The 26,063-nt window shown below is 31.2% G+C and overlaps 5 protein-coding genes across 5 annotated transcripts; 3 read left to right on the top strand and 2 right to left on the bottom strand.

Moving 5' to 3' along the window:
• The first annotated feature begins 637 nt into the window (after positions 1-637).
• LOC127242183 (ABC transporter G family member 1-like) lies at positions 638-4,853 on the top strand. The gene is made up of 8 exons (XM_051261622.1): positions 638-1,116; positions 2,007-2,086; positions 2,226-2,690; positions 2,767-2,853; positions 2,946-3,071; positions 3,187-3,381; positions 3,484-3,570; positions 4,120-4,853. Exons 1-8 carry the CDS (start codon positions 720-722, stop codon positions 4,741-4,743), a joined length of 2,061 nt encoding a protein of 686 aa, XP_051117579.1. The 5' UTR covers positions 638-719; the 3' UTR covers positions 4,744-4,853.
• A 535-nt stretch (positions 4,854-5,388) lies between these two features.
• On the top strand, positions 5,389-9,556 carry LOC127242265 (polyadenylate-binding protein 2-like). The gene is made up of 6 exons (XM_051261741.1): positions 5,389-5,556; positions 5,663-5,765; positions 6,227-6,297; positions 8,708-8,899; positions 8,983-9,107; positions 9,189-9,556. Exons 1-6 carry the CDS (start codon positions 5,446-5,448, stop codon positions 9,235-9,237), a joined length of 651 nt encoding a protein of 216 aa, XP_051117698.1. The 5' UTR covers positions 5,389-5,445; the 3' UTR covers positions 9,238-9,556.
• A 415-nt stretch (positions 9,557-9,971) lies between these two features.
• LOC127241918 (uncharacterized) lies at positions 9,972-12,151 on the top strand. Its single transcript, XM_051261188.1, has 3 exons — positions 9,972-10,783; positions 11,622-11,732; positions 11,843-12,151. The coding sequence occupies exons 1-3, from the start codon at positions 10,181-10,183 to the stop codon at positions 12,041-12,043; spliced, it is 915 nt and encodes a 304-aa protein (XP_051117145.1). The 5' UTR covers positions 9,972-10,180; the 3' UTR covers positions 12,044-12,151.
• A 2,586-nt stretch (positions 12,152-14,737) lies between these two features.
• On the bottom strand, positions 14,738-15,334 carry LOC127242342 (uncharacterized). Its single transcript, XM_051261846.1, has one exon. It carries the CDS (start codon positions 15,269-15,271, stop codon positions 14,822-14,824), a length of 450 nt encoding a protein of 149 aa, XP_051117803.1. The 5' UTR covers positions 15,272-15,334; the 3' UTR covers positions 14,738-14,821.
• A 3,986-nt stretch (positions 15,335-19,320) lies between these two features.
• LOC127242074 (transcription factor MYB53-like) lies at positions 19,321-20,891 on the bottom strand. Its single transcript, XM_051261405.1, has 3 exons — positions 20,534-20,891; positions 20,312-20,441; positions 19,321-19,978 (listed from the first exon to the last, which is right to left on the bottom strand). Exons 1-3 carry the CDS (start codon positions 20,697-20,699, stop codon positions 19,321-19,323), a joined length of 954 nt encoding a protein of 317 aa, XP_051117362.1. The 5' UTR covers positions 20,700-20,891.
• Between the last annotated feature and the right edge of the window lie 5,172 nt (positions 20,892-26,063).

A 26,063-nucleotide genomic window follows, 5' to 3' on the forward strand; every position in this document is an offset into this window, starting at 1 on the left:
CAGATCCAAATCAAATATAAAACCGTAATTTTATACTCCCTTTCATCCCATATAAAATATCAATTTTTTTCTATTTTTGTTATTTCTACATTTTTTTAAAAAAAAATTAATTATAAATTTTAATCAAATTTTAAATTTCATAATTTATAATATTTTTAATATTAATTAAATTATTTAACTATTTTAATTTTAATTTATAATTATTTTATAGTGATATTTTACAATTCTCCTATTTACGATGATATAATACGATGGAGTAACAATTAATGGCTACACCTACACATGCGATTTTTCACTTTATTAGGAGTGGGTTTTTGGCTTGAAAATATTTAAAAATTTAAATTTAAATATATATGTTAATATTATATTTTAAAATGAAAATAATGGAACTCGAACACAAAAGTTATAGTATAGTTATAATCAGCACCCTAGCCTATCTACAATTTAGATCAAAGATAAATCCAACGATTTAGAAATAATCCACCGTTTGATCCCATAGAGAAATTAAATTAATACAGACCTACTTAATTAAATAAAATTAATATATACCTATTTGTGGATGGGAACGTTGGCCGTTCTATAAATAGGCCATTTCTTTTCCTGCAGTCTATAAAAGCTTCTAATTTCATTTTTTTTTTTTTTTATATAATCCGAATTATTCCTTTTTATTTTTTTATTTATATGTATTAATTTATTTGTTCTATTTAACGTTATCGACGATGGATAGTCCCGACAGTATTCCGCTATGGACTCCGGCGGCGTCTTCGGAGCTAATCTCGCCGGCGCCGGCGATTACCCACTCCGACAGCGTCGCCTCCGATGCGGCGAGTTTGGGCTTCCCATTCGGCGGCGGCGTCGGCCATCGGGAGCCGTCCGATGTGGCGTCCTTCCGATCAGCGGCATCGATGAGATTTGAGCCGCCGTCGCTGTCTGGAGGAGGGGGCGGCGGAATATATCTGACGTGGCAGGATTTGTGGGTGACGGCGGCGGCGGCGGCGGCGGAGGGACGGCGGGCGATTCTTCAGGGGTTGACCGGATACGCGGCGCCGGGGGAGGCCCTCGCCGTCATGGGGCCGTCGGGGTGTGGAAAGTCAACGCTGCTTGATGCATTGGCAGGTAATAATCAATTATCTAAGGTATGTTTGTTTTGACGTAGCAGTTGAAAATTTTTGGTTTGTGTTATTAAAATAATCTACCACAGAATATTTTGGGTGAGAAAAATATATATTTGTTTGAAATAAAGTAGAGCTCAAATACTAAAATTTGAAATTTAAAATTAAAGAAACAAATCATTCATAAATAAATTTCTTTATATATATATATTATTTTTATTTTCAAAATTTATATCGATTTAATTGGATGATTTTAAGAAAAGTGGGGTTAAAATAATTTTTTTATATAATAGAGAAAAAAAATGGTATTTTTTATTTAAAAGGACAAAAAATTATTTGATGACAAAAATATAAATATATCTTTAGAAGACAAAAAAAAAAAATACTACTTTTTTTATTTTTTAGTTTCAGTTAAAAAATAAAAAAATTCATTTATATACATGTTTTTGAAAATTTTAACACTATTAATCAATTTTTTTTAAAAAAAATATAACATCAAGTACTTCATCTATCACGACTAATTATACAATTTTATTTGAGCATAAAAATTGAAAAATAATAAATTTTAATATAAAAATAAGTTAGATAAAAACAAAGTGAGTATTATAGAAATTTAATAAAGAATTAATAAAAAAAATGATGGGCAAATAGAAAAAAAAATAGTAAAAAATTATTATTATTTATTAAAATAAAAGTAATAATTGTAAGTGAATGAAATTGTTTACTATTAATTGATTGTACAAACTAACAAAGAAAACTAATTTATATAGTTATAAAGGATGGAAAAAGTATATTAATTAAATCAAATGTATATCTTTTTATTATTTTTAAAAATTTATGTATAAATGAAATCGTAATTAATTATATACGTTTAATATAATATGGGAGCTGCAGGAAGATTAGATTCAAGCACAAGACAACAAGGTGACATTCTCATCAATGGTCTCAAGCAAAAACTTGCATTTGGCACTTCAGTAAGAAAATCGAAATCCTATTTTATTAAAAGAAAATAAATTGTGGACAAATAAATTGTGGAGAACATTGATATCTATATTATTAGAGCAATTAATTTTTATTAATATTGAATCAAATTAACTTTTTATATTTAATTAGGCATATGTAACTCAAGAAGATACTCTTATGACAACATTAACGGTAAGAGAAGCCGTCTACTATTCAGCTCTTCTTCAACTCCCCGACACGATGTCCAAATACGAGAAAAAGGAAAGAGCCGAAGCTTCTATTATCGATATGGGCTTACAAGATGCCATCGATACGAGAATCGGAGGATGGAATGTAAAGGGACTTAGTGGTGGCCAAAAAAGAAGAGTAAGCATTTGTATAGAAATCTTGACGAGACCTAAACTTCTTTTTCTCGACGAGCCCACAAGTGGTTTAGACAGCGCGGCTTCTTACCATGTCATGAGCCGCATAATGAAACTGACGAAACAAGATCGAAGAACTCTTGTTGTCTCCATCCATCAACCGAGTGCAGAAGTTTTTGAACTTTTTCATAGCCTTTGTCTTTTATCGACAGGAAAAATGATTTACTTCGGTTCACTTTCAAATGTAAATAAGGTAAAAAAATGACAATATTTATATATATATTGATATATATTTATATGAAATACTAATGAGATTATGTCTATGGTAGTTTTTTGCTTCAAATGGATTCCCGTGTCCATCGATGAGGAATCCATCTGACCATTATTTAAGAACAATTAATAAAGATTTCGACATGGTGAGTATTCAAAAGATTTTTTTTTTTTAAACTATTAATTTTGTATTAGTTCTTACAATATTCAATATGATAAACTTTATTCTTTGAATCAGGATGTAGAGCAAGGGTACAGTGACATAATAAGCGCCACTAAAGCTATCAATGTTCTTGTTGAGTCATATAAATTGTCCGATGCGTACCAACATGTCCAACAACAAGTTCGCCAAATATGTTCTAAGGTAAACAAAGCACTTGATGTATTTCAACTTTTAGCGCAAATTAATGTTTAATTTGTAACATAATGACAAATTTGAGAAACATATAAATTATATAGTTTTTTTGCATGTTTTATAGAATGACGGGCCGATGGGAAAGAGAGAAAGTCACGCCGGTTTCATCACGCAATGCCTTGTCCTAACACGAAGATCTTTCGTGAACATGTATCGTGATTTAGGCTATTATTGGCTTCGTCTCGCTATAAATATTGCCTTGTGTTTGTGTGTCGGGACAATATTCTTCGACATAGGCCATAGTTTTGGATCAATTCAGGTAATTCTTTTAAAATGGATGTTCATGAGCATGAAATCATCATCTTAATAGATTTATCCGGTTTACAAATTGTTCAAAATTACCTTTTTACTTAATTTACAGGCAAGGGGTTCTATGTTAATGTTCATTGCAACATTTTTAACCTTTATGGCCATAGGAGGATTTCCTTCTTTTGTTGAAGATATGAAGGTAATTTTCAAATTAACTTTTTTCTTATAATATATTTCATATATCTATAAGAGCACACGTTTATGTAATACATTTCTTTCACTAGGAATGTACTTGTTTTGTATTTATAGTTTTAGATGTTTTTGCTGTGAAGTATAAAAAATCTTAAAACTATTATAAATAATGATATTTGATATGTTTTTAGATAATACTCCTTTTATTCCTCAAATTTATTTTTATTTTTATTTTGTAGTCTGTCCACTAAATATACCAAATTATTAATTTTTGACAAAGTCAATAAATAACATTTAATTATTATTTTTCATTCAATACTTATTTAGAACAAATGTCTTTGTTTTTATTACATTATTTCTCCCAATTTTTTTTATTCTAACTAAATTTTCAAAAACACCTCTTACTACTTTTTTACTTTTATCACTTTTTCAATACAATATTTATATTTTTTAATCTCCATGTCAGACACAAATGCTCTGATTTTACCGGACGGAGAGAATATTTATTTAGATTATGTAAGAACAAAACACTAAGTGAATACACTCTAAATTGCAGATATTTACAATAGAACGACTCAACGGCCACTATGGAGTAGCTGCATTTGTATTCGCAAACACAACATCTTCGATTCCATATCTTTTACTTAACTCAATAGTCCCCGGAGCCTTAGCTTATTACCTCACCGGCCTCCAAAAGAGCGCCGATCATTTTATCTACTTTGCGCTTCTACTCTTTGCGTGCATGATACTTGTGGAGAGTCTAATGATGATTGTCGCGAGGATTGTTCCCGACTACCTAATGGGCATTATTACGGGCGCCGGGATACAAGGTATCATGATGCTCAATGGTGGTTTTTTTCGTTTGCCTAAGGATCTCCCGGGCCCTATATGGAAGTATCCTATTTACTATATATCGTTTCATAAGTACGCGAATCAAGGGTTATATAAGAACGAGTTTGAAGGATTAACGTTTCCCAACGATCATGGAACATCTACGATCGATGGCGATGAGATCTTGAGAAATGTTTGGCAAGTGGAGATGGGACACTCGAAATGGATCGACCTTGCCATACTAATAGGTATGGTAATTTTGTATAGGTTAATGTTCTTAGGTATCAATAAAGGATTAGAGATGTTTAAGCCTATGGTTCAAGCTTTTATTGGAGGGTCGAACAAATAAAGTGGTAGTAGTAGTAGTAATACTAGTTTCGAAGTGTAATAAAATTAATTTTGAATGATGTAATTACATTGTACGGCGGTGATTATTATGCTGATACCACAATAATATATATCAAACAATACATACGATAAATTTATAATATACATATAAAATAAATCTTACTATTTATACTAATACCAAAATGTCCGTTATATTTTTATATGTTATAATAACCAAAGATACATTGTAGTGTTTATGATAAATACTAATAGCATTGGACTATTTCCTTTTTAAATTTGGTTTTGCAAAACTTCTAAATGACACATTACTTTCTTTCATTTTACATAGCATTAGATTTAAATTTCAAATAAAAAATCAAAACCAAGCTTTAAGTAAACACACATTTGGATTTTGCTTGTTTTTGCTTTGATTTTTTTTTTTTTTTAAATATATAATCTTTCTAAATTTTTTTTTACTTCGTTCAAAAATTTGAATTTTAAGGAAATAACATAAAATCTAAATAATGTCTACTTTTTATCCATCCCAATGGCATAAATGGGCTCAGTCTATTATAGTAATCAAATTCACTGATGGCCCATTAAGGTCATTGTGAATTTCAGGGAGGGTATTTTAGTCCAATCAAGTAAGCCACGTGTATACAAATGCAGTCGGGGCAAACGGAGGTTGCCTCTTTCTGCGAGCAATCGGACGAGAGAAATTGATATGGAGGACGAGGAGCATGAGGTCTACGGCGGGGAGATACCGGTTGAGGGCGAGATGGAAGGCGATGCCGATGTCGACATGGCGGCAGCCGAAGATGACGCCGCCGCCAAGGTTTGTGCGCCTTCAATTTTTATTTTATTTTATTTTTTAAATTGAGAAGGGGTGGAGAGTTTTGAGTATTTGTGGGCTTAAGCTTGATTGGATCTGTGACTATTAGGAATTGGATGAGATGAAGAAGCGGTTGAAGGAGATGGAGGAGGAAGCCGCGGCTCTTCGTGAAATGCAGGCGAAAGTTGAGAAGGAGATGGGCGCCGCACAAGGTTTTCTGCCATTTTTTAACTTCCGATGGTCGAATTATGGATTTACTGATTCCAGATCATTTTCTTTGTTGTTCGATATAAAGAAACTTAACTTTATTATTAGTATGATCATTTGGAAAAAAGCAGATTAAGAAAGGGAATATTTGGGTTTTTGTTGTTTTTGTTTAGATTCATATGATGAATATGCGGCAATATATAGATATAGGTAAACGATAAAACGACTGCGGGGTAAATATTTGTTGTAATGATGAAGAACAAACTATGATCTTGGCAGGACACATGTTAATGAAAGGAATCGAGTATGACAGCCTTAGTAGAAAAGGAATTATGGCTTGAAAGATATGTTCTAAAAGGAGTTTTATAGCTTGTGAAGGGCTCTCCAGAGGAGTTATGAGTTAACATGCTTTTTAGATCTTATTTTTTTGCTAACTCCAGTTTTACATACCTTTCTGTTGTTTCAGATCCCGCCACATCTTCTGCGTCTCAGGGTAATAAGGAGGAAGTGGATTCACGCTCTGTCTTTGTTGGCAATGTGAGTATAGAAACTTTATCTAATAGGCTAAAGTTTACAATTGTGGATTTCATCTCAGTATGATTCAACTATTTATTTTAACTCTTTGTTGAATACTCTACCCAATGCATTTTTATTTTTTTATTTTTCCAGAAACCTTTTCATCCTACCTTGTAGTTAAAGTTGATTGTTGTGAAACTTTCTTCTATCATATGGTCTACAAAAGCATTTCTTGCATTTTTTGTTTGCTGTTTATTTACTTGAACGTTGACAAAATTCACACCTTCAACAGTGTACACTATACCCCCTACCGATAGTGAGATGTTTGGCTCTTGAATCTGGGATTCTTCTTTGATGACCATTTCTTACTTTTTACTGCATATGCAGAATCACAGTTTACAACAACACATAAAATATTGTCAGCATATTCATATTGTTCCATATTGCTTGTCTTTGGATAATATTTTCTGAGTCTCTGAGATGTTTTTGACGCTGAAGAGAGTTCCACCTTAGAAAAGTACTTTGTAGCAATTTGCATAGTTTGACACTTAAGTGGGGTTCTAAATGTGGAGTAGATTGAAACTTTCACTTCCATTAGTATATAAGGAGATAGAATGATAAAGGGTTCTTGTGGTTCTATAGTGCAGTGGATGTCAATGGAGTAGATGCTGTTGATGTGACAAAATTAAGTAATACTTTTATTTGGTGTTAAAATTTTGAATGGGGCACAAAGCAAATGATGCATTTTCTGATTGTTGAAGGGGTTGAGGTTACAGTAATACTGGAACGTGTACTTGCAATAAACATGATAATCTCAATGCAGCATGTTTTCTCTTGTATACTCGCCCTGCTTATAATGCTGCTTCATCAACTGTTTCTAAGATTTATCATTTCACTTCCGCAAAACACCATTAGGAGGAGATTGACTTCATAACCTATTTGAATTCTATTTCTCATGTTTTCTTTTGTTTTACCTGAATAACTTAATCCCTCTCACTATGATCGCAGGGTCGGTCATATCCCTGAGTAGCATTGGGGTTAGCCTTGTTTAGTGATGCTGAAAGCAGTTCCAGCAACCTTATTTCGTGTTTTTGTAGTATCTCTGTATGTTGCCTTGTAAAATGGTTGTCTTTAATCCAAAGTTAAATAGTTATGAGAGGAAAGAAAGAAAAAAATTGTGATTTCCCCATGTAAAAATGATAAAAGAAATATCTAACAGTAGAATGGGGATGAAAAAAAAGGGAGAAGAAGAGTAAACAAAAACAAAAAAGAAAGAAGAAAGAAGAAGTAGATGAAAAAAAGAAAGAGAATAATTGAAAGAATACAAATGAGTTTTAAGGTTTTGTCCAATTTAGAGGAAGCTACTTTTGTATTCTTTGATACATTGAAGATTGTTGTGGCAAATATGACCATGTGAAAACTCCCTAAAGGGTCCTGCTATTCTGCAAGAGGAAAACATGTGCCTTTGAAGGTTCGTTGGTGATTTCCATGCCAATCCCCTGGTTTGATTGCTGATTGTGCTTGCTGATGCATTATTCAAGTTTTGGTTGGTTATGAACCCTTGTGTGGTGAGGTGTCTGTGACTCAAATCTGCTTCGTCCTCATTTTACCTAGTCAATTCCCATGACATTTGAAAAACAGTTTCTATCTTTGTTGCTCCAGTAGAAGGCAAAACATATTACTGCAGTGGTTTAATTGATTTTCATATCTTTCATTATTAGTCCTTTGACATTATAGCACCTCTGATGTGTTTTGAGTGCACACCTATATAAACTTATAATTTGTTTTTTAGCAAGAATAATTTGCAGTGGAAAAATATTCATGATTGGTACCCTATTATTTTAAGTTATGGGGACATTTCTTACTATACGTATCTATATAAATGTAAATTTTCAGTTCTCATTGAACTGTTTTGTCAATTCTGATTAAAGTCTGAGTTGGCTCTGATAGGGTTTTACGTTTTTTCTTATGGAAAGAGTTTCAAGTATTAGGTATTGCTAATTAGAAAATGTTTCCTTGCCACAAACGACAGGAGCAAGACAAGGGAGCCCAAATTTCTTGACTTTTTTCTTTTATTATTCATAGCTCCAAATTGATCTGACCACTGATGAAATGCTTGAACATTGTTCTTTCTTGATCTACATAGTTGCTTTGTGTTATACTACTAGCTCGCCACGCTCTCATTAGTAACTTATATAGGCTTGCTAGACAGATGGGGTCTTATTTTCATTCTGCTTCTAGAATTTCGAATTCAGAGAAGTTGGATAGGATATTCTCATTTAGTGATTAGGCTATATATAATATAACACTAGCTACTTTGGAAATGGAACAATCGTGGTGAATGTATCATATGATCGTCTTTCATTCAATCTTTTTAATAGGAGATTATTTGTGCCCTTCGCCTTGCCACTAATTTAAGTTTATATAACAGGTGGATTATGCATGTACTCCAGAGGAAGTTCAGCAGCATTTTCAATCCTGCGGAACAGTAAATCGTGTGACTATATTGACTGACAAGTTTGGGCAGCCTAAGGGATTTGCATATGTCGAATTTCTCGAACAAGAAGCCATACAGGAAGCCCTGCAGCTGAATGAATCCGAATTACACGGACGCCAGCTGAAGGTTACAACAAATCTAATGCTCATTATACATGCCTACACCTTTGTGCTTTGTCACTCAATCGATTTATCATCCTAAAATTGCAGGTTATGGTGAAAAGAACTAATGTCCCGGGAATGAAACAGTATCGCCCAAGAAGATTCAATCCTTACCTTTCCGGGTTCAGGAGGCCTTATCCGCCCCCGTATTTCTACCCCTCCTACGGTTATGGGTGAGTTCCTTGTCCTCTTCCAATGATTTAATCTCAAATATAATCTCGATAACCAATCCACGTCTCTCATCTTTGGCGCAGCAAGTTTCCAAGGTTCAGGCGTGCGCCGCGCTACATGCCTTATTACTGAAGTAGTACAAACGTACGTATGTCGCTTTGATTAGAATAAGCAAGCTGTACTGAGGTAACAACTGAAATTAGCGCCTTATGAGTCTGGCTATATAATTTGTCAGGCGCGATTTGTGCTTGTTCCACTGTGCCTCGTGTGTTTGTTTGACGAGTATTCGGATCGGCGAATGTTATGAAACTTGATGTGTCGGATACTTTTAGCAGCATTATTTGTTGATCGATGGGGGGGGGGACATGTATTTGTAGTTACTTGTTGCACTCAATTTGGACTGAACTTTGCTACAACTATTTAGTGCCGTTGTCGAACTTGTTAGATCTTATTCTCTTGGATAATTGAGTTTGATTTGAAATTGGTCGCTTTACAATTTACAAAATGATGACTTTTTATTTAGATATTAAGTTAAACCAGTAATTTTGATTTTATGATTCTTTAAAATAAATAATATTCCTCCCCGTTGGATATATAGGCCATCTAAATTTTTGTATCGGAATTCAAATGTTGGTTTTTATTATATGGGATAGAGGGAATACTATATATATATATTTAAAATTATATTATTAATATCAAAATATTTTAATTTTTATTTAAATTATAAATATATATTTTCTACAAAATATTACTATTATTTTTCAATTTATTAAAAAATTTATAAAATGCATTAAAAGGAACGAGAGAATATTAGTATGAAATTTAAACAAACAAGCCCTTGGGATTTGAAAAATAATGCGTGTAGTTTTAGATGGGCGCATTTTATCTTATCCAGCACTAGAAATGCTAACGTGTGCCTCCGGACTCTCTTCGTCGTCGAGCGTTGAACGCTCTCTCTCTCTCCCTCTCCCTCTCTTTCTCTCTCTGAGTCTCAGTCTGAGCGATTCATCCAAGAAATGATGCAATTGTTACATCAGTTGTGGTTAATCATCTGTTAATCCGAAAGTGCCGCAGAATGTCGCTGGCAATTCAATCCTTCGTCGCCAACAGGAATCCTCCCGCTACTCCTCGTCGCGCTCTGTTTACGCCGATCCATTTGTTGAGTCCCAAACTTCCGCCATTTTTGAATTCCAGAACGAATTTCCCGATCTTCACGCTCTCCGCGCCACAGTCCCGCCTTTCTCCCGTCCGGAAAATCAAGGCGTCTTTCGACCAATCGTTTGGCGCCTCGAAGAGCCTAATCGATGATTTCAACTTCGACGGCTTGCTCCACGTTCTCGAGTTCCTCTGCCTCGCTTCCTCCGCCGCGATTTCCGTTTACGTGGCGCTGAGCGACGGATTCCCAAAATTAGGGATTCTGGTCTGGCAGTTTGGGGTTTTGGCCAGCGCCGCCGCGATTGGAGCGGTTATAAGGCGGCGGCAATGGCGGAGGCTCTCCGGCGGTGGATTTTCGGAGGGATCGGGCTCTCGTGGAGCAAATTTGTTGGGAAGAGTGGAGAAATTGGAGGAGGACCTCCGGAGCTCGGCCACCATAATTAGGGTTTTGTCTAGGCAGGTTGAGAAGCTCGGAATTCGGGTTCGGGTCACCCGGAAGACGCTCAAAGAACCCATTGCAGAGGTAATTTCGAAATTGCTTTATACATTCTCAAGAAAGATTCCAATGAAAGCAAATTGCCATTTTATTGTCTTTCCAAATGTGGCTATGGTACCTTTGTTTGAAAAAGAGTTCGATGTTGTGTGATTTTCTTCAATGGGTAACTTTGATGATGATTTGAATATGGATTTTATAGATCAATGATAAATTTGATTCACTGCATTGAGGATCTTGTCTTTCATTGCTTTAGTCACTGATTGGGATTATTAACAGAGATGATGATTTGCCATCTAATTAGGGCAAAATGAATCCCTTGTATGATCTTTAGCTGATTTTTATACCTTCAATGTTAACAGGCGCCATTTTTGGCTCTTAGGAGGTAATAGGTACTCAAGGTAGCTCAGTTATAGTGCTTATTTGTTCGACATTTGAGTAAACTGATTTGGTTTGCGAGAAATTTCAACTTTGATCTTGAAACTAAAGTCCCAAGCTTCGTTTCTTGTCTGTCTATTAAGTTCTTGAAAAGTTTGCTAGTAAAGAAGATGAGTGCAGAGGAGGAGCTTTACGGGTTTGCTTGATTTTGGTTTGAGATTGAAATTTTAATTTGGGGATGTTTTGTAAGTGAAGAACTCAGCAGACTAAATTGTGGTGATTTGGTTTTGAAACCCAAAAGCCAAACACACCCTAAGATTTAGGCAATAACATGAATGTGAAGAGCATCATCGATGCCCCTTTTGAGGATTGATTCGATCAATTTTGCTGGTTAATAAAATTGGTCTAAAATTTAGCTGTCCTGTGATTTTCTGGTTAATGATTATTGAATCGTGTTTATGCTGATTTTCATGGATGATATTGTTCTCAGATGGCAGCATTAGCGCAGAAGAATTCTGAGGCTACCCGAGCATTGGCAGCCCAAGAGGACATTCTCGAAAAGGAGCTTTGCGAAATCCAGAAGGTTCTCCTGGCTATGCAGGTGATCTATATATATATATATGTATGTAAATGTATATACTGTTGATTAGATTCATAGCTGTGGCCGAAATATTTTTCATTGATCTTATCTCGTACGATGTTTTGTATTAGGAGCAACAAAGAAAACAGCTCGAGCTAATTCTTGCAATAGGGAAAGCCGGGAAGTTGTGGGAGAACGAACATTTACTGTCCAAAGATCCAAAAGCATCGCCCGATCCCTCTAAATCATCTGCAGATCGAGGTCGAAAGCTGGACATAAACCCGACCCCAACTCCCGAGCTGCAGAAGCAAACCAAGGCGGAGCTTTCGTAGAGAAACTCGAACATTTTCGACGTTTTTTCTAGAAGGAATTTGTGTTAGAACATGACATAACTCACATCCACAGGAAGCTTTTCTCTTGGCTAAAGAGAGTTGTAAGAATTCTGTTTTTTTTTTTTTTTTTTTCTCATATCTTTTTAATAAAATTAGAATTAGGGAAAATATTATTACACGGCAATAATTGTTGCAACGAATCGATGTTTGGTGATAAAATGAGTGTCGATGTTTCTTAGTTCTTGCAGCCTTCGAATGGGTCAAAACAAAATACTAGGACCAAATTGGATGATGACGTGGCTGAACGGATGATTGCCACGTATTATTTTCCAACAAAATAGAACAAATATGGGATGAATGATTGCAGTTGACATTAAATGACATCAAAATCTAGGATTTAAATTTTGATTTGGATGTTGATAACAATATTTAAATAATTTAGAAGTTGTGGAAATTACTCTACAATTTATTTAAATTAATTAAGGGAGTTAAATGGCATTCTAATGAAGCATGTCTTTTCACAACTAACAAAATTAGGAGACCCCTACAATCTTCTTCAATTTATTTATTTCTTAATTAAGAAATCATATCATATTAGTTATTAATCAAATCAAACCATTTTCATTTTTTTTAAAAAATCTTATCTCCAAAATTAATATAATCTTGCAAATGTGCTTATTTGACAAATAACTTATAATCCTTTAGAATCTATTTATTTTATATGTGTGATGTGATAAATTTAAGACCAATTTGGTTTTAGTAATTGGGGCTGCTGTTGATTTTAAATTAATATTTTATTTGACTCAGTCAAGATATAATTTTTTGGTAATTGCATACTATGTTTAATGTACACTCGTATAACTATTTTTTACACTCAAATTATATATTCCATAACTCTTCAATCAATCATCATATTTCTTGAGACTATAATATAATCAACTAACATGCTTTGCATTATTTTTATTTAATATTTATAATAAAAAATAAATATTTAATTTAGTATTTTATAATACTTCATTCGTCCCATAACAAAGTATCCATTTCTTGTTTTTAGTAAATGTACTGTCTACCTAACATTGCAAATACCTTTGCAACTTACAATATATTACACAAATATCATTATGTTTATATCACACATACTAATAAGGTTATTTTAGTCATTTGTTTATTTCTACAATATCTCAATATAATAATACTAATATTCCTAAACCTACTTGCAAAAAGTGAATGAATATCTAGTTATGGGACGAAGGGATTTTTTAACACTTTTCATTTGTCTCTTTCAAATAAATGAGTAATGTAACTAAGGTGGATGGATAATTGGATACTAATCTTTCAAATTAATTATCTCTCTCCCTCCCTCTCTCTCTCTCTCTCTCTCTCTCTATATATATATATATATGTATAGCTAGAACTATATATATATCATTTCCTCATTCAACAAGAAAAACCCTTCTCTTGACAAAGGAAAAAATAAAAAGAACACTCGTTCATCTCATGTCATGACAATAAAAAACACGAGAATTTTCGTCATTACGATTTTCTTCCTCCTCATCTTCCAATTGAGTTTGTCAAACCCCACGCCAATTTGCAAGGTATGCATATAAATAATTATATATATATATATATATATACACATACAATAGGTACAATTTTTTTCCTTAATTTTGTATGCAACACATCATTATAATCCTAATCAACATATTTATTTTTATAAAAAATTTTGAATTCAATATCTATTTCATTTAAAAATAGTAAAAATTAAAACATATATATATATATATATGATGGGTATATGTATGTATATATGGACAGGTGGAGGGATCGGCGAGGTTGGGATCATCGCCACCGGCTTGTCGGAACAGTTGCAATCAGTGCCAGCCATGCAAGGCAGTGCAAGTTCCGATCCTGCCCGGATACACTACCCGGGTCGACCCGGACCCGGAAGAAAGCGGGTGCTCCAATTACAAGCCACTCGTGTGGAGGTGTGGCTGCCGCGGCCGTTATTACAATCCTTGATGAACGAGAAAAACTTCACTTTTTTTTTTTTAATTAAATCTTGGCCATTGTAAATTGATTTATTATTATTCTGCTTCATTAATTTCGATATATTTCCAACCTAGTCCCCTCATGGATATTTATGGGGTGTTTCATTTTTGTGTTTAATCTTGTTTGTATTTTTGAGATGAAAATATATCGTGATTGATATTATGTTTTTTTAGTAAAAAATAAGTGTTGAACGTAATTATTATTTATTTTATTTTATATGAAATAATTTATAGATTAAATAGTTAAAAAAAAAAAAAAACCACACATACTAACACAAACAATATCTCATGCTTTGATTATTTTTGCGATTTTTTTTTTTTTTAAAATTTTCTTACTAATATGAGACTTTTAAGATTACTAAAAATCTATTATTTCACAATTTTCACATAAGTTTTCATATCAGATTTCAATTAGTACTTAAAATAGGGGAAATTGTGATTTGTGAAAGTTTTTTCACAGGTTGGACATGTATATGATGATGCAATCAAAATTTCACAGGAAACACATGAAATTCAGGTCACAATAAATTCTTTACCATTTTTTCTTTCTTTTTTAAAAAATGGGAACTGATTATGTTTATTTTGTCATAATCTGCTATAATAATTTGATGTTAATTGAGCAATGTATACAAATGCAAAACCCTAATTAATTTTATTACAAAGATTGAGGCAACCAAGTCTCAACAAATGAATGAATGAAAGAAAACCCTACAAAATGAACAATTGCTAGTCACATGAAATAATACATCATCCTAATAACAAGAACATATACGATTAAGCGAAAGCAATCTATGTTGCACGAGCTTCTGGATTTCCTATACTTTTGTGTAAGAAAGAAAACCGTAGTCGAAAGAATTACAATGGCATAGCTTAATGATCGATCCAAAATCATCTTCTTAACGAAACTCCAATAGGGCTTCCTCGATTGCTTCTCAATATCATTGTTCTCGTGATCATTTTCATAATCTTCCTCGAGAATTGAATTGTAGCAATTTTTTGAATTACTATCTTGTAATTCCAAGAAAATAGGGGTTTCTTGATAACCTTCTTCTTCTTCTTCTTCTTCGGCTAGCAAATGGTGAGGAACCTCTAACTCCTTTAGCTCCCATTCTTCGATATCAAATCCATCTTCGAAGAAATTGGCACCGGACATAGCTAGGGCTTCTAGTGAAATCGACATTGCTTTAATTTGATTAAAAATAAAAAAAAAGGGGAATTTTTCGAATCTTTTGTAAAGGGAAAGTTTGTTTGTGTGTATGAAGTATTTGTTCTATATGGAAAATGAAAGCATACTAGTATGCTAGTATATATAGTTAGTTAGTTTAGAAAATTCAAACAAAGTTCAACTTGTATGAACGCGCCGAGTGAAGAAATTATAACTATAATCGTTGAACAAAGAATAGAATAATTGACCTTGAATTATAATTTTTGCTCAACAATCATGTGACTTTTGTTTTGATTTTATTATTATGCCTATGATATTTGAGTTCGATATTGCTACAATTAACATAGTATTTGAGCAAATTTTAACTTAATGAAGAATATTTCTTTTGTATTATGAGGTGAAAATAATTAAATTTAAACTCTGTATCCCATTAATCTTGTCCTTTTGATATTATAGCATTAAAGGCCACAAGTATAACGTGACTTACTTTGACAATTATGGCGTTATATATATACAATTTAATCACGTGGAACTCATTCACTCACTCACACACACATATATACAACATATCCATATATTAATTGTCAAAAGATCTACGTATAATACAAGTGGTACTCAGTCAGATTTTATTACAAAATATCTACATTGGACACTCAATTTTTTACAAATCCATAAGAATAAAACATAAAAATCTTACATGTGGATATATCCACTAATAAATCTTCAAAATATTAAAATGATCTAATATATATTAACATGTCTAATTTCGCCTTATAGACAACGTGCAACCTCTCAACAACAATATATTGGCGCCGGACATGGCTAGGGCTTCGAGCGATTTTGACATGCCTTTCTTCCTTAAAGAATGTAAATATGGAGATGGGAATGCTTTATAAGTTGTTTTTTCTAAAATGAGATTTATTTTATTTTTTATTCTTTGGTAGGAAAATGCAATTATATATATATATATATAACAAAATCGGGCATGCTTCTAATTTAAACTAATTACGTTCAATAAATATGAACACAATTGCGGACGTGTTTTTGTTATCTTTGAAATGAAATTGAATACAATTAAGAATATATAATAGAATGTTTGAAAATTAATTTTAGCTCAACATTCATGTGATCTTCATCTTGACTTCTTCAATGTCATTTGTTCTTAATGAAATGATTACTTATAAATATATTATTAAATATATATATTTTTTTTATCTACTTATAAAAAATCAACAATTCAATACAAAATAATATTTTTTATATTATCAATACAATTACCTACAGCTAAAAACACATTTATCTAAAAATATAAACAAACCCTAAACCGTTGATCTTAAAGGGTTTTTTTTTTTTAAATTAATATTTATTTTTATTTTTTAGTAACTATAAATTTCACAACATACATATATAATAAATATATTTAAATTTATACTTATTTATATTCATATCATTATATTTGTTTATACATTAACAGAAAAATAGTATACATATATAAAATACTATTAGTTATCATTAAAATATAATATTCATCAATCTTAGCACATAAAAATAGAGTGAAAATGATAAGTAATTAGTTCAGAAGAATTTCTAAAATTAAAGATGAGCTTATGTTTTGAATATGAAATATAACTATATATCGATCTTCAAACTTTAGCAAAATATTGTATGATCAGCAAAATAAACTGTCTTCTTTTGATGCCCGATCCTATTTTTATCGATAAAAGAAATTATTGACTCTTAAAGTAAATTTCAATCTAAGTTAAGTCTCATATAGTTCATACGCAATCCATTCACTATTGTCAAAGCCAAATATAGAGGAAATTATATTATTACATAATACTAATAACAATAATAATAATGGTGGATTAGGTAGTGACAATTCATGTAAATGATATAGATAGTACCTAAGCATTTATTGATAAATTATGTAACAGTTCGAAAGTTGTTTGACAAGAAATGCTTTGACTTTAAATCATTATATATATTTCATTTCATTTTATTTTATTTTTTCTACAATTTAGTGATATGTGTTGTGTGTGTGGATTGCTTGTAAGAAGTTATTCAACCTTAGCTTGTCATTACAATTATATATATATATATATATATTGAAGTCCATTGACACACAAATATTTTTTGTTTTGTTTGTATGTAATTATAATTTATATATGAATGAATATACTGTTCTAGAACATTTATTTATATTTAAGGGTTTGGTAATTTAAGTGGCTTTCAATAGTCAATCTCCTGTAAGAAAATATGAAGCAATATTTACCTACTCGTTTCAACCAATAGTTTGATTTGTCAAAATCACTTAATTATAATTAATCGGCTCTCTGTTACTCTCCGAATTGATTCACTGTAAAATCTCTACACTATTATTTAATTTACGTCATGATATATGTAATTCGTTAATATAAAAAATAATCAATGTTATGTTGTACATGAAATCTGTTAATAATAATAATAATAATCCATTTCTAAGATAAATAAATCAATTTTCAATTAATAAATATGGGGATATTTTGTGGAATAAATATTATAAATTCTACATAAAAATATCAAATCAGGGTATCAAAGCAAACTATTTACTTGTATTTTATAGTAGTTAATTTGGATGTTATGTTTTTGTTAGTGAAAATAATATATTTTGATATAAAATTGTGGAATTACACTGCAAAAACAATTAAATTGAAAATATCACAAAAGGTATTCCTTTGTCATGGTACCAAATGGAAATTATTAGAATTAAATCCTTATTAGAGTATCAAGTAGAATAAAATAAAATTTGTTCAAATAATTATGAAAAAAACAAGGACCTACTCTCAAATTTTAACATAAATTCCAATTTGAAAATGAATTTCATCATTCTAAGAATTATTCAAGTATTGTTTATAATGATTAACATTTGCGTGTGTCAATAAATAAAACTTTTGTCCCATCAATTTATAAACTTTTTTCCACAGTTACTAAGAAATTTTATCAGATAATTAATTTATATAAAATAAGAATTGACTTAATTACTTGCCGTAAAAGATGCAATTTTTTTAAAAAGAAAAAAAAATAAAAAATATATGACATATATATTTGTCAGAAGCTATATAACAGTTTATAATTTTATATTACACAGATCTTTTCAAGGAAAATTACTGTCGTGAAATAGGTTTCCAATCATCCATTATCTTTTTCATTATGTTGTAATTAAGACTATTAATTTAAGTTTTATAAGAAAACAAAAATGAAGTAGGTGACTACCAATTAATTATTTATGAAACAGCAATATAATACATCAATTTTTAAAAAATATATATATATATATATATTTTCCCCATGTATTGGACTAAATAGTATCAATCATATAAATGAATTTATCCAAAAATCTGAGAAATTTCATTATCGTGGTTCATAATTCAATCATATAAATTTTCAGAACTTTTAATATTATTTATTAACAATAGTTTTTTCACAAATTAAAATATAACGTTAAATATTTCACTTTTCATAAAATATAATTTTGTTTTATTTTAGAGTTATGTAATTTGAGACAACATGAAATTAATAAATGGAACCATCAATTTCATTATCGTTGGTAAGAAAAGGACATGTACCAATTCTTATATAAACTCGCTGCTTCTTAACTACTTTCGGACCCACTCTTATCATTGAGAATCCATGCAATACGTCACCGTTTTGACGTCCATTTTTATACACCGCACTATGTGTATAATAGAAACCCTAATTTCTAAATTAAATCCTAGGAAATTTAATTAAATATAAAAATTATATATCAGCCAATTAATCGCTAAATTGTGTCCATCTGTAGTACATATATATTTAAATTCATGTGTATATATGAAATTAAAATAATCAATCGAGGAAATGTAAATTCATGTGTATATATATAACAAAAAAAAAAAACCTTTTTTTTCTTTGAAATAGGGAATTAACATCCAAACCCGGTTATATATATGTATATATGTATATATATATATATTTAATTTCCCTCCAAAATAACTAAAATAATTAACACATTTTATTTTTATATATATAATATTTATATTAGAAAATTAGGCAATGTCATGGAAAATAGGATCATCCAGAAGCTCAGCCCAAATCTGATCGCCGCCGTAAGTACCGACCGTGCTGATGGACGTCTCGGCAGGCGCCGCCGCCGCCTCCGCCGCGGCGGACGGCGGCGATTGCTGTAAATCAATCTTCTCCATCCACATGGAGCTCTCCCCGCCGAAATCCTCCACAGAATTCCGATCGCCGACGCTTCGTAAGTCAGGCAGATGCGAGAACTCGTCGATCGGCTGCTCCATTCCCATGGCGGCCGCCGCCGCCGCCGCCGTCGTTTCGAGGTGCGCGAAATTGGCGGCGGCGGTGGAGGCGGCGACCATGTCGGAAAAAGCAAGGGGCTGATGCGGCGGCGGCGGCGGAGGAGGAAATGGCGAGGGTTGGAGGAGGGAGTGGAGTAAGTGGTTTAGACGCGCGATGTTGACGGGGTCGGATTCTGGCCAATTTAGCGGCGGCGGCGGCGGCGGCACGTCGATGAGAGTGGCGAGGGCGAGGAGCTGCGGGAGGGCGGAGAAGAAGTCGGTGCGGGGGCGGTGAGTCATCGGGTCGAAGCCCATTTGGATAAGCTTTTTCTTGAGATGAGTGTTCCAGAAGTTCTTGATCTCGTTGTCTGTCCTTCCCGGCAGGTGTGTCGCAATAGCCGACCATCTATGTAATAGTATTAATAATAATGATAGTTAATACTCCTTTTGTCTCGCCAAAATGTATATATTTTGCTATTTTCGTCTCTTCTTAATATTATTTTAGTAAATTTAACCATAATTCATATTATAAATAATTTTTCTTTAATTTCATTGAAAAAAGAAAGTAGTATTACTAAAATTATGTTTTTACTAAAGAAAGCAGTATTTCAATTTGAAATCAGCCTTATTTACCTCCTACGATATTCAATAAAATACAATATTGTTTTTTCTAAAAACATATGATATAAAGATACTATTTAAATTTAAAAAAAATTCAAATATATATGAAATTACTTACTTGTTGCCAAGAATGGCGTGGAGATTGAGAATGGTTTGCTCTTCATCCTGGGAGAATTTGCCCCTCTTGATGTCTGGTCTTAGGTAGTTTGTCCAGCGAAGCCTGCAGCTTTTTCCACAGCGATTAAGCCCTGCGTGCATCCATGGTAATTCATTCAATTGATTAAATTAATTAAATCCATATATGTATATATATAATTAAATTGAAATAAAATGAAAATACCAGCAAGCTTGGGAAGAGCTCTCCAGCTGCCATGGCCGTGCTTCTGGATATAGTTGATGAGTTTGTCGTCTTCTTCGGGAGTCCAGGGCCCTTTCTTCACCCCACTCTCCTCGCTGCAGCTGCTGCTGCTGCTCCCGCTCCCGCTGCTCATTGGAGACCTCCCCATTGATTAATTAATTTATATTAATTATTATAAATTACAAATATATGGATGATAATATATAGTTCCTTCTTCTTCTTCTTCACTGGTCTTTTTTTCTGTATAGGAATAGGAGTAGATGAAGTAGTAGTTGATGTTATTTGTGGTTTCCTTCTCTGCCTCTTAATTAAGAAGAGGAATATGAAGAAGAAGAAGATGAAGTCGTCCCACCAAATGAGTAGGGATCGATCACTATATATATATATATATATATTGTTGGCTTGGGCTGGCTTGCTTCCCTGGTTTGTCTTCTTCTTCTATCATCATCATCACCATCATCACCATGCATTGTGGCCTTTCGGTGGGACCCCACATAATCTTTCTTTTTTGAAATGACAAGAATACCCTTCACCTTGCATTCATAGATAGTTTTGAAAATAATAAAAATTTAGACTAAAAAATAAATAATATATTATGATATAAATAAATGTTATATTTAATATTTTTATGTAAATTTTCTTTTTTTTTTTAAATGACACCATTGTTTCTACTTGCAATGCCCTTCTTCAAATTTGGTTGGTTACTATATATGATTCGAAAATTCGAAAACCATATGAATATAAATGTAAATTATATATATATATGTGTATCTATTAAAGTTTTATTTATATAAGAATTTTGAACTTTTGGAAATTAAATTCTAAAAATAATAAAATGTTGGTTTTTGATGTTTTTTTTTTTAGAAAAAAAATAAAATTATGAATAATGTCAAAACTTTTAAAAGCAAAAAAAAAAAAAAAAAAAAAAAGAAAGAAAAAAGAATGTAATGTAAATATAGGCAAATGAGAGGTCAATACACTTAGACCTGACAATGGGTTGATTCGTGTCAGGTTGAATATTTTAAACAGGTTAAATTACTCAACCCTAATCCGACTCGTTTATTATCGTGTCGGGTTCGGGTTGACTCGTTTTGACCTGTATACATAATTAAGTCGAATTTTTTGATTCAAATTAAATAATTTTTTGTTATGTTGTCGTGGTATGTTAGTTTTTATTGATTTGAGCGTAAATTAGGTTGAATTACTTAAAATTGAACTTAGTTTGAATTAAGTTATGAGAAAATTATTAAATTATGATTATTTTACATATATAATAAATATAATAATAAATATTAATATATTATAATCGGGTTGTCGTGTCGGGTTCGAGTTAAGAGTCTCAACCCTAATCCGACCCGTTTATTATCGTGTCGGATTCGTGTCAACGCATATACATAATCGGATTGAAATCTTAGACCCAGACTCAATTATTTCGTGTTGAGTTGTGTCGAATTGTTGTGTCGGGTCAGTTTTTCCCAACTCTAAATACACCAAACTTAAACCTACACTAGCCCAAAAATGTGGTAATGTATATTATAAGGTGAAAAAGAATCTAATGTGTGTATATATTTATATATATATTTAAAATGACATAATTAAATTACGCTTTTTATATATATATATATTAAATTATTTTAATTAAAAATGGGTATAAGTAGTGTGTTGTAATATATATATATATATTATATGTAATATGTGATTAATTCGATAGTCTATTTTCACTTAAAATGTAAAGTTTCAGAATCTGGGTTCTAAAAATTCAAACAAAGACAGCATAAGTTATTGAATAGGATTGTAAAACTTTAGGACAAAAATTTCGATTTTTATAATAAAGTATTGACGAATTAATTAATGTGCTTCAAAGATCGATCATCGAACAAGTCACTATATAAAAACCAAAATAATAATAATAAAAGCAAAAACGAGGAGACAAGTGATGACGGGCCCGGTTCTACAGGTCCAGGGACTAGAGCATCTAAACGCGTCCACACTTGACACCATTACATTGGCGGCCTGGTGTGCTGGCTCAGAGGCCCCTGGATCTTCTAAAGGTGAGCCCCTCTCCCTTGGTCAGAGGAATACTTACGTAGCGATATCCCATGCATGCACGCAACAGAGGGGCAGCCTTTCGTCACTCACGATTTTGCATGGCAGATTTTTAATTTTATTCAACCATCTAATACATTTTTATTTTTATATTTTATTAATTAAACTCGTACACAATTTTTAAAATAAAAATTCACGAAGCGTAAAGAACACATGCACTAAGGGCCCCATAATCTTGTTTCCTTACATATAACATATATATATATAGAGAGAGATTTTTTACAAAAATAAATAAATACATTTCTTAGGGTTTGTTTTGTATTTTATTCTATATTTTGGTTTGATTAATTATACCTTGAATGTGATGTTTTCAGAAATATATATATATTTATATATATATTTAGAGAAAATCGTGAGAAGTGTGTAATTCAAAAAAAAAAAAGAATTGAATTAAGCTCCAAGTATACAGAGAATTATATATATATATATATAACAATATCTCAGTCTACTTATATTGAATTTATAATTGAATTAGGCACATTAATATCATATATATATATATATATATATATTGAAAAAAAGGATTACTTGAGAGAGAAGTGAAAGAAATTAAAAATTTGACCAAATAGAGAGTGGTGTAGGTTACCTTGTGCAAGTTGTTGCATCAAACTTCCCATAAATTCTATTTCGTTCCCATTCTTTTCTTCTTCCTTTATTGTTATTTTATTTTTTTATGCATTTGTTAGTAACTGTTCCTATATCTAGACATAATGCATTTGTTATTTGATGTATACAGGCTAAACTGTTTTTTTTTTTAAGGTCCCGTAACTGGGCCTCATTATTTTAGTCATGTAAGTGGAGTCTGTCTCAAACTAATCCTATAATAAAAAATTTTTCGCTGTTTTAATCCTCCGGCGTCGGAGATGCCCGCGTGGCTCGCCGGAGGCTACGTGTCCGCCAGGTCAACAACACCTGGCGGACACGTGGCTTCCGGCGAGCCACGTGGGCCACGTGTCCGCCATGTCAGCAACACCTGGCGGACACGTGGCTTCCGGCGAGCCACGCGGGTTTCTCTGGTGCCGGAGGACTAAAACAACAAAAATTTTCCACTTATGGGACTAGTTTGCAACAGACTCCACTTACAGGACTAAAATGATAAGGGCTTTCAGTTACGGGACTAAAAAAAATAATTTACCCATATATATACATATATACTCATATCCGGACATTAACTATATATTCATTTTTTTATTTTTGTCCGTTCAAAAATAAAATCTCTATTTGTTTTTTTAGTAACTCTAATACCTACTTATTGTTACAATTACCTTAAACTTACATTATATTACAATTATACCACTAAAATAAATTTGTATCTTGAGGACATTTTAATTTTTTTTACTTTTATTCCTACTACACCCCCAGTATAATAACAATATTCTTAAAAATTTTGTGCAAAAAGTAAACACATAGATAAATATGAGACAGAGGAAGTATTATTTCAGTTACGTTACTGGTTGGGTCAAATCAGTATGTATATAAGAAAAAAAAATACATATCCGACATCACATTTATGATAAATCAAATATACAATACATATTTTGACTGCACATGACATAATTTCATTTGGCTTATTATATTATTGATTTCGGCACAGTAAGTACACACATAAAAAAATGAATATTATGATTAACAATACATGATTATAACCTATATGCAATATATGTCAATATTTTTATCATCACAATGTGTATGTTATTAGGCGACAGTTACTGTTCTAAACACAGTGCTGACATCACATTGTATATGTATATATATATAAAAAAAAACATATGATATAATATTATACTTTCTCTATCCTACATAATTTGTCCTTATTTTCTATTTTACGCTGTCCCACGTAATTTGTTCTTTCTATTTTTGAAAATATAATTATACACTTTAATCGCATTTTAAATTTTAAATTTTATAATTTTCTTAATTTTAATTAAACTATTTACTTATCTTAATTTTAATCTATAATTATTTTTACTAATACACTTTTTAATTACTTACTAATTATACTTTACCTAAATTCTCGTGTCTACAGTAATATACCAATATTACATGGGACGGAGGGAGTATTATTTATGTTAATATAATACAAATGCAACACATAAATTAAAAATATATAATAATTTTTCAAAAAACCACATATTACTAATTGATTTTGTGGCACATAAAATATATTCACACAACACACTTCATAAGTAGTTTCAACTAACATTTCGTTGAGACTAATATTGCGCCTGGCTATTTATGACACAATAACATGTATGGCAAGGTTTCGAATTTGATCCCGAATGGATGCATGATGTGTTGAATGAATGCGTGTGGTTCATTAATTTTTAATACTATGAATGTATTTATTTAATATTTTAATTTGAAATATTTTTATAATATAAGTAATCATACCGATGATATTAAATAAATATTTTGAATTGAATATAATTTTTTTAAGAAAATATATATTATATATGTTAAATATTATACTAATAGAAAAAAAAAAACCCAGTTTGCTTGTTTGTTTTGTATTTTGATTTAAAAGAAATTTTTTTATATAAAATATAAAATTATATAAATAATAATAATCTATAATATATATATTTTTTTTTGGAAAAAAAATGTGTTAGGAATTTATTTTTTTAAAAAAAAACCACATATATTTACACAAAATGAAAACAAACATACTACGTGGCACTTGTATGAGCTGTGTATGGCCCACAAAACCTAAGCCGACAGATCGACTTTAAGTAATTAAGGATTAATCGATTTACACGCATAATGCAATAAATAAATAAATAGATAGATAAATCTTTGTTGTGTTGTTTCTATTTTAATTTGATTAGTTAATTAAGTAATTAATTTCCATACATAATTAATTAATTACGATTAGTTTATATTGCTAAAATGTATGAGTATATATAATGAAATTTCATTTAAAGATATTATTATTACGAGGGTAAATTATATGATACCTATGTTTTACTAAAAATGCACAAAATACCCTGTGTTTTATTTATTGTGTGAAATTCTCTTGTGTTAATATAAAATTTGCAAAAAAATTCCTAATTATTTAAAACTGATATTTGATTTAAAAAAAATACCTAAATTACGCAGGTTTAATAAAAATAAAAAATAAAAAATATTTTAAATAATTTTTTTAATAAAATAAATAAGTAAATAATTAATTAATCTTTTATTTTATAGTTTTTGGAAACAGATTATTATATGATTGATCAATTATTTTTTTATTTTTTTATTAAAAAAATTATTTAAAATATTTTATGTTTTTTATTTGTATAAAACTTGCGTAATTTAGATCTTTTATTATAACCAAATATCAGTTTTGGACAATAGGGTGTTTTGTGCAAACTTTACATTAACACAATGAAATTTCACCTAATAAATAAAATACATAGTATTTCGT

Source organism: Andrographis paniculata, unplaced genomic scaffold (genome assembly GCF_009805555.1).
Source record: "Andrographis paniculata isolate CXL003 unplaced genomic scaffold, ASM980555v1 Contig86END, whole genome shotgun sequence".
NCBI classification, from domain to species: domain Eukaryota; kingdom Viridiplantae; phylum Streptophyta; class Magnoliopsida; order Lamiales; family Acanthaceae; genus Andrographis; species Andrographis paniculata.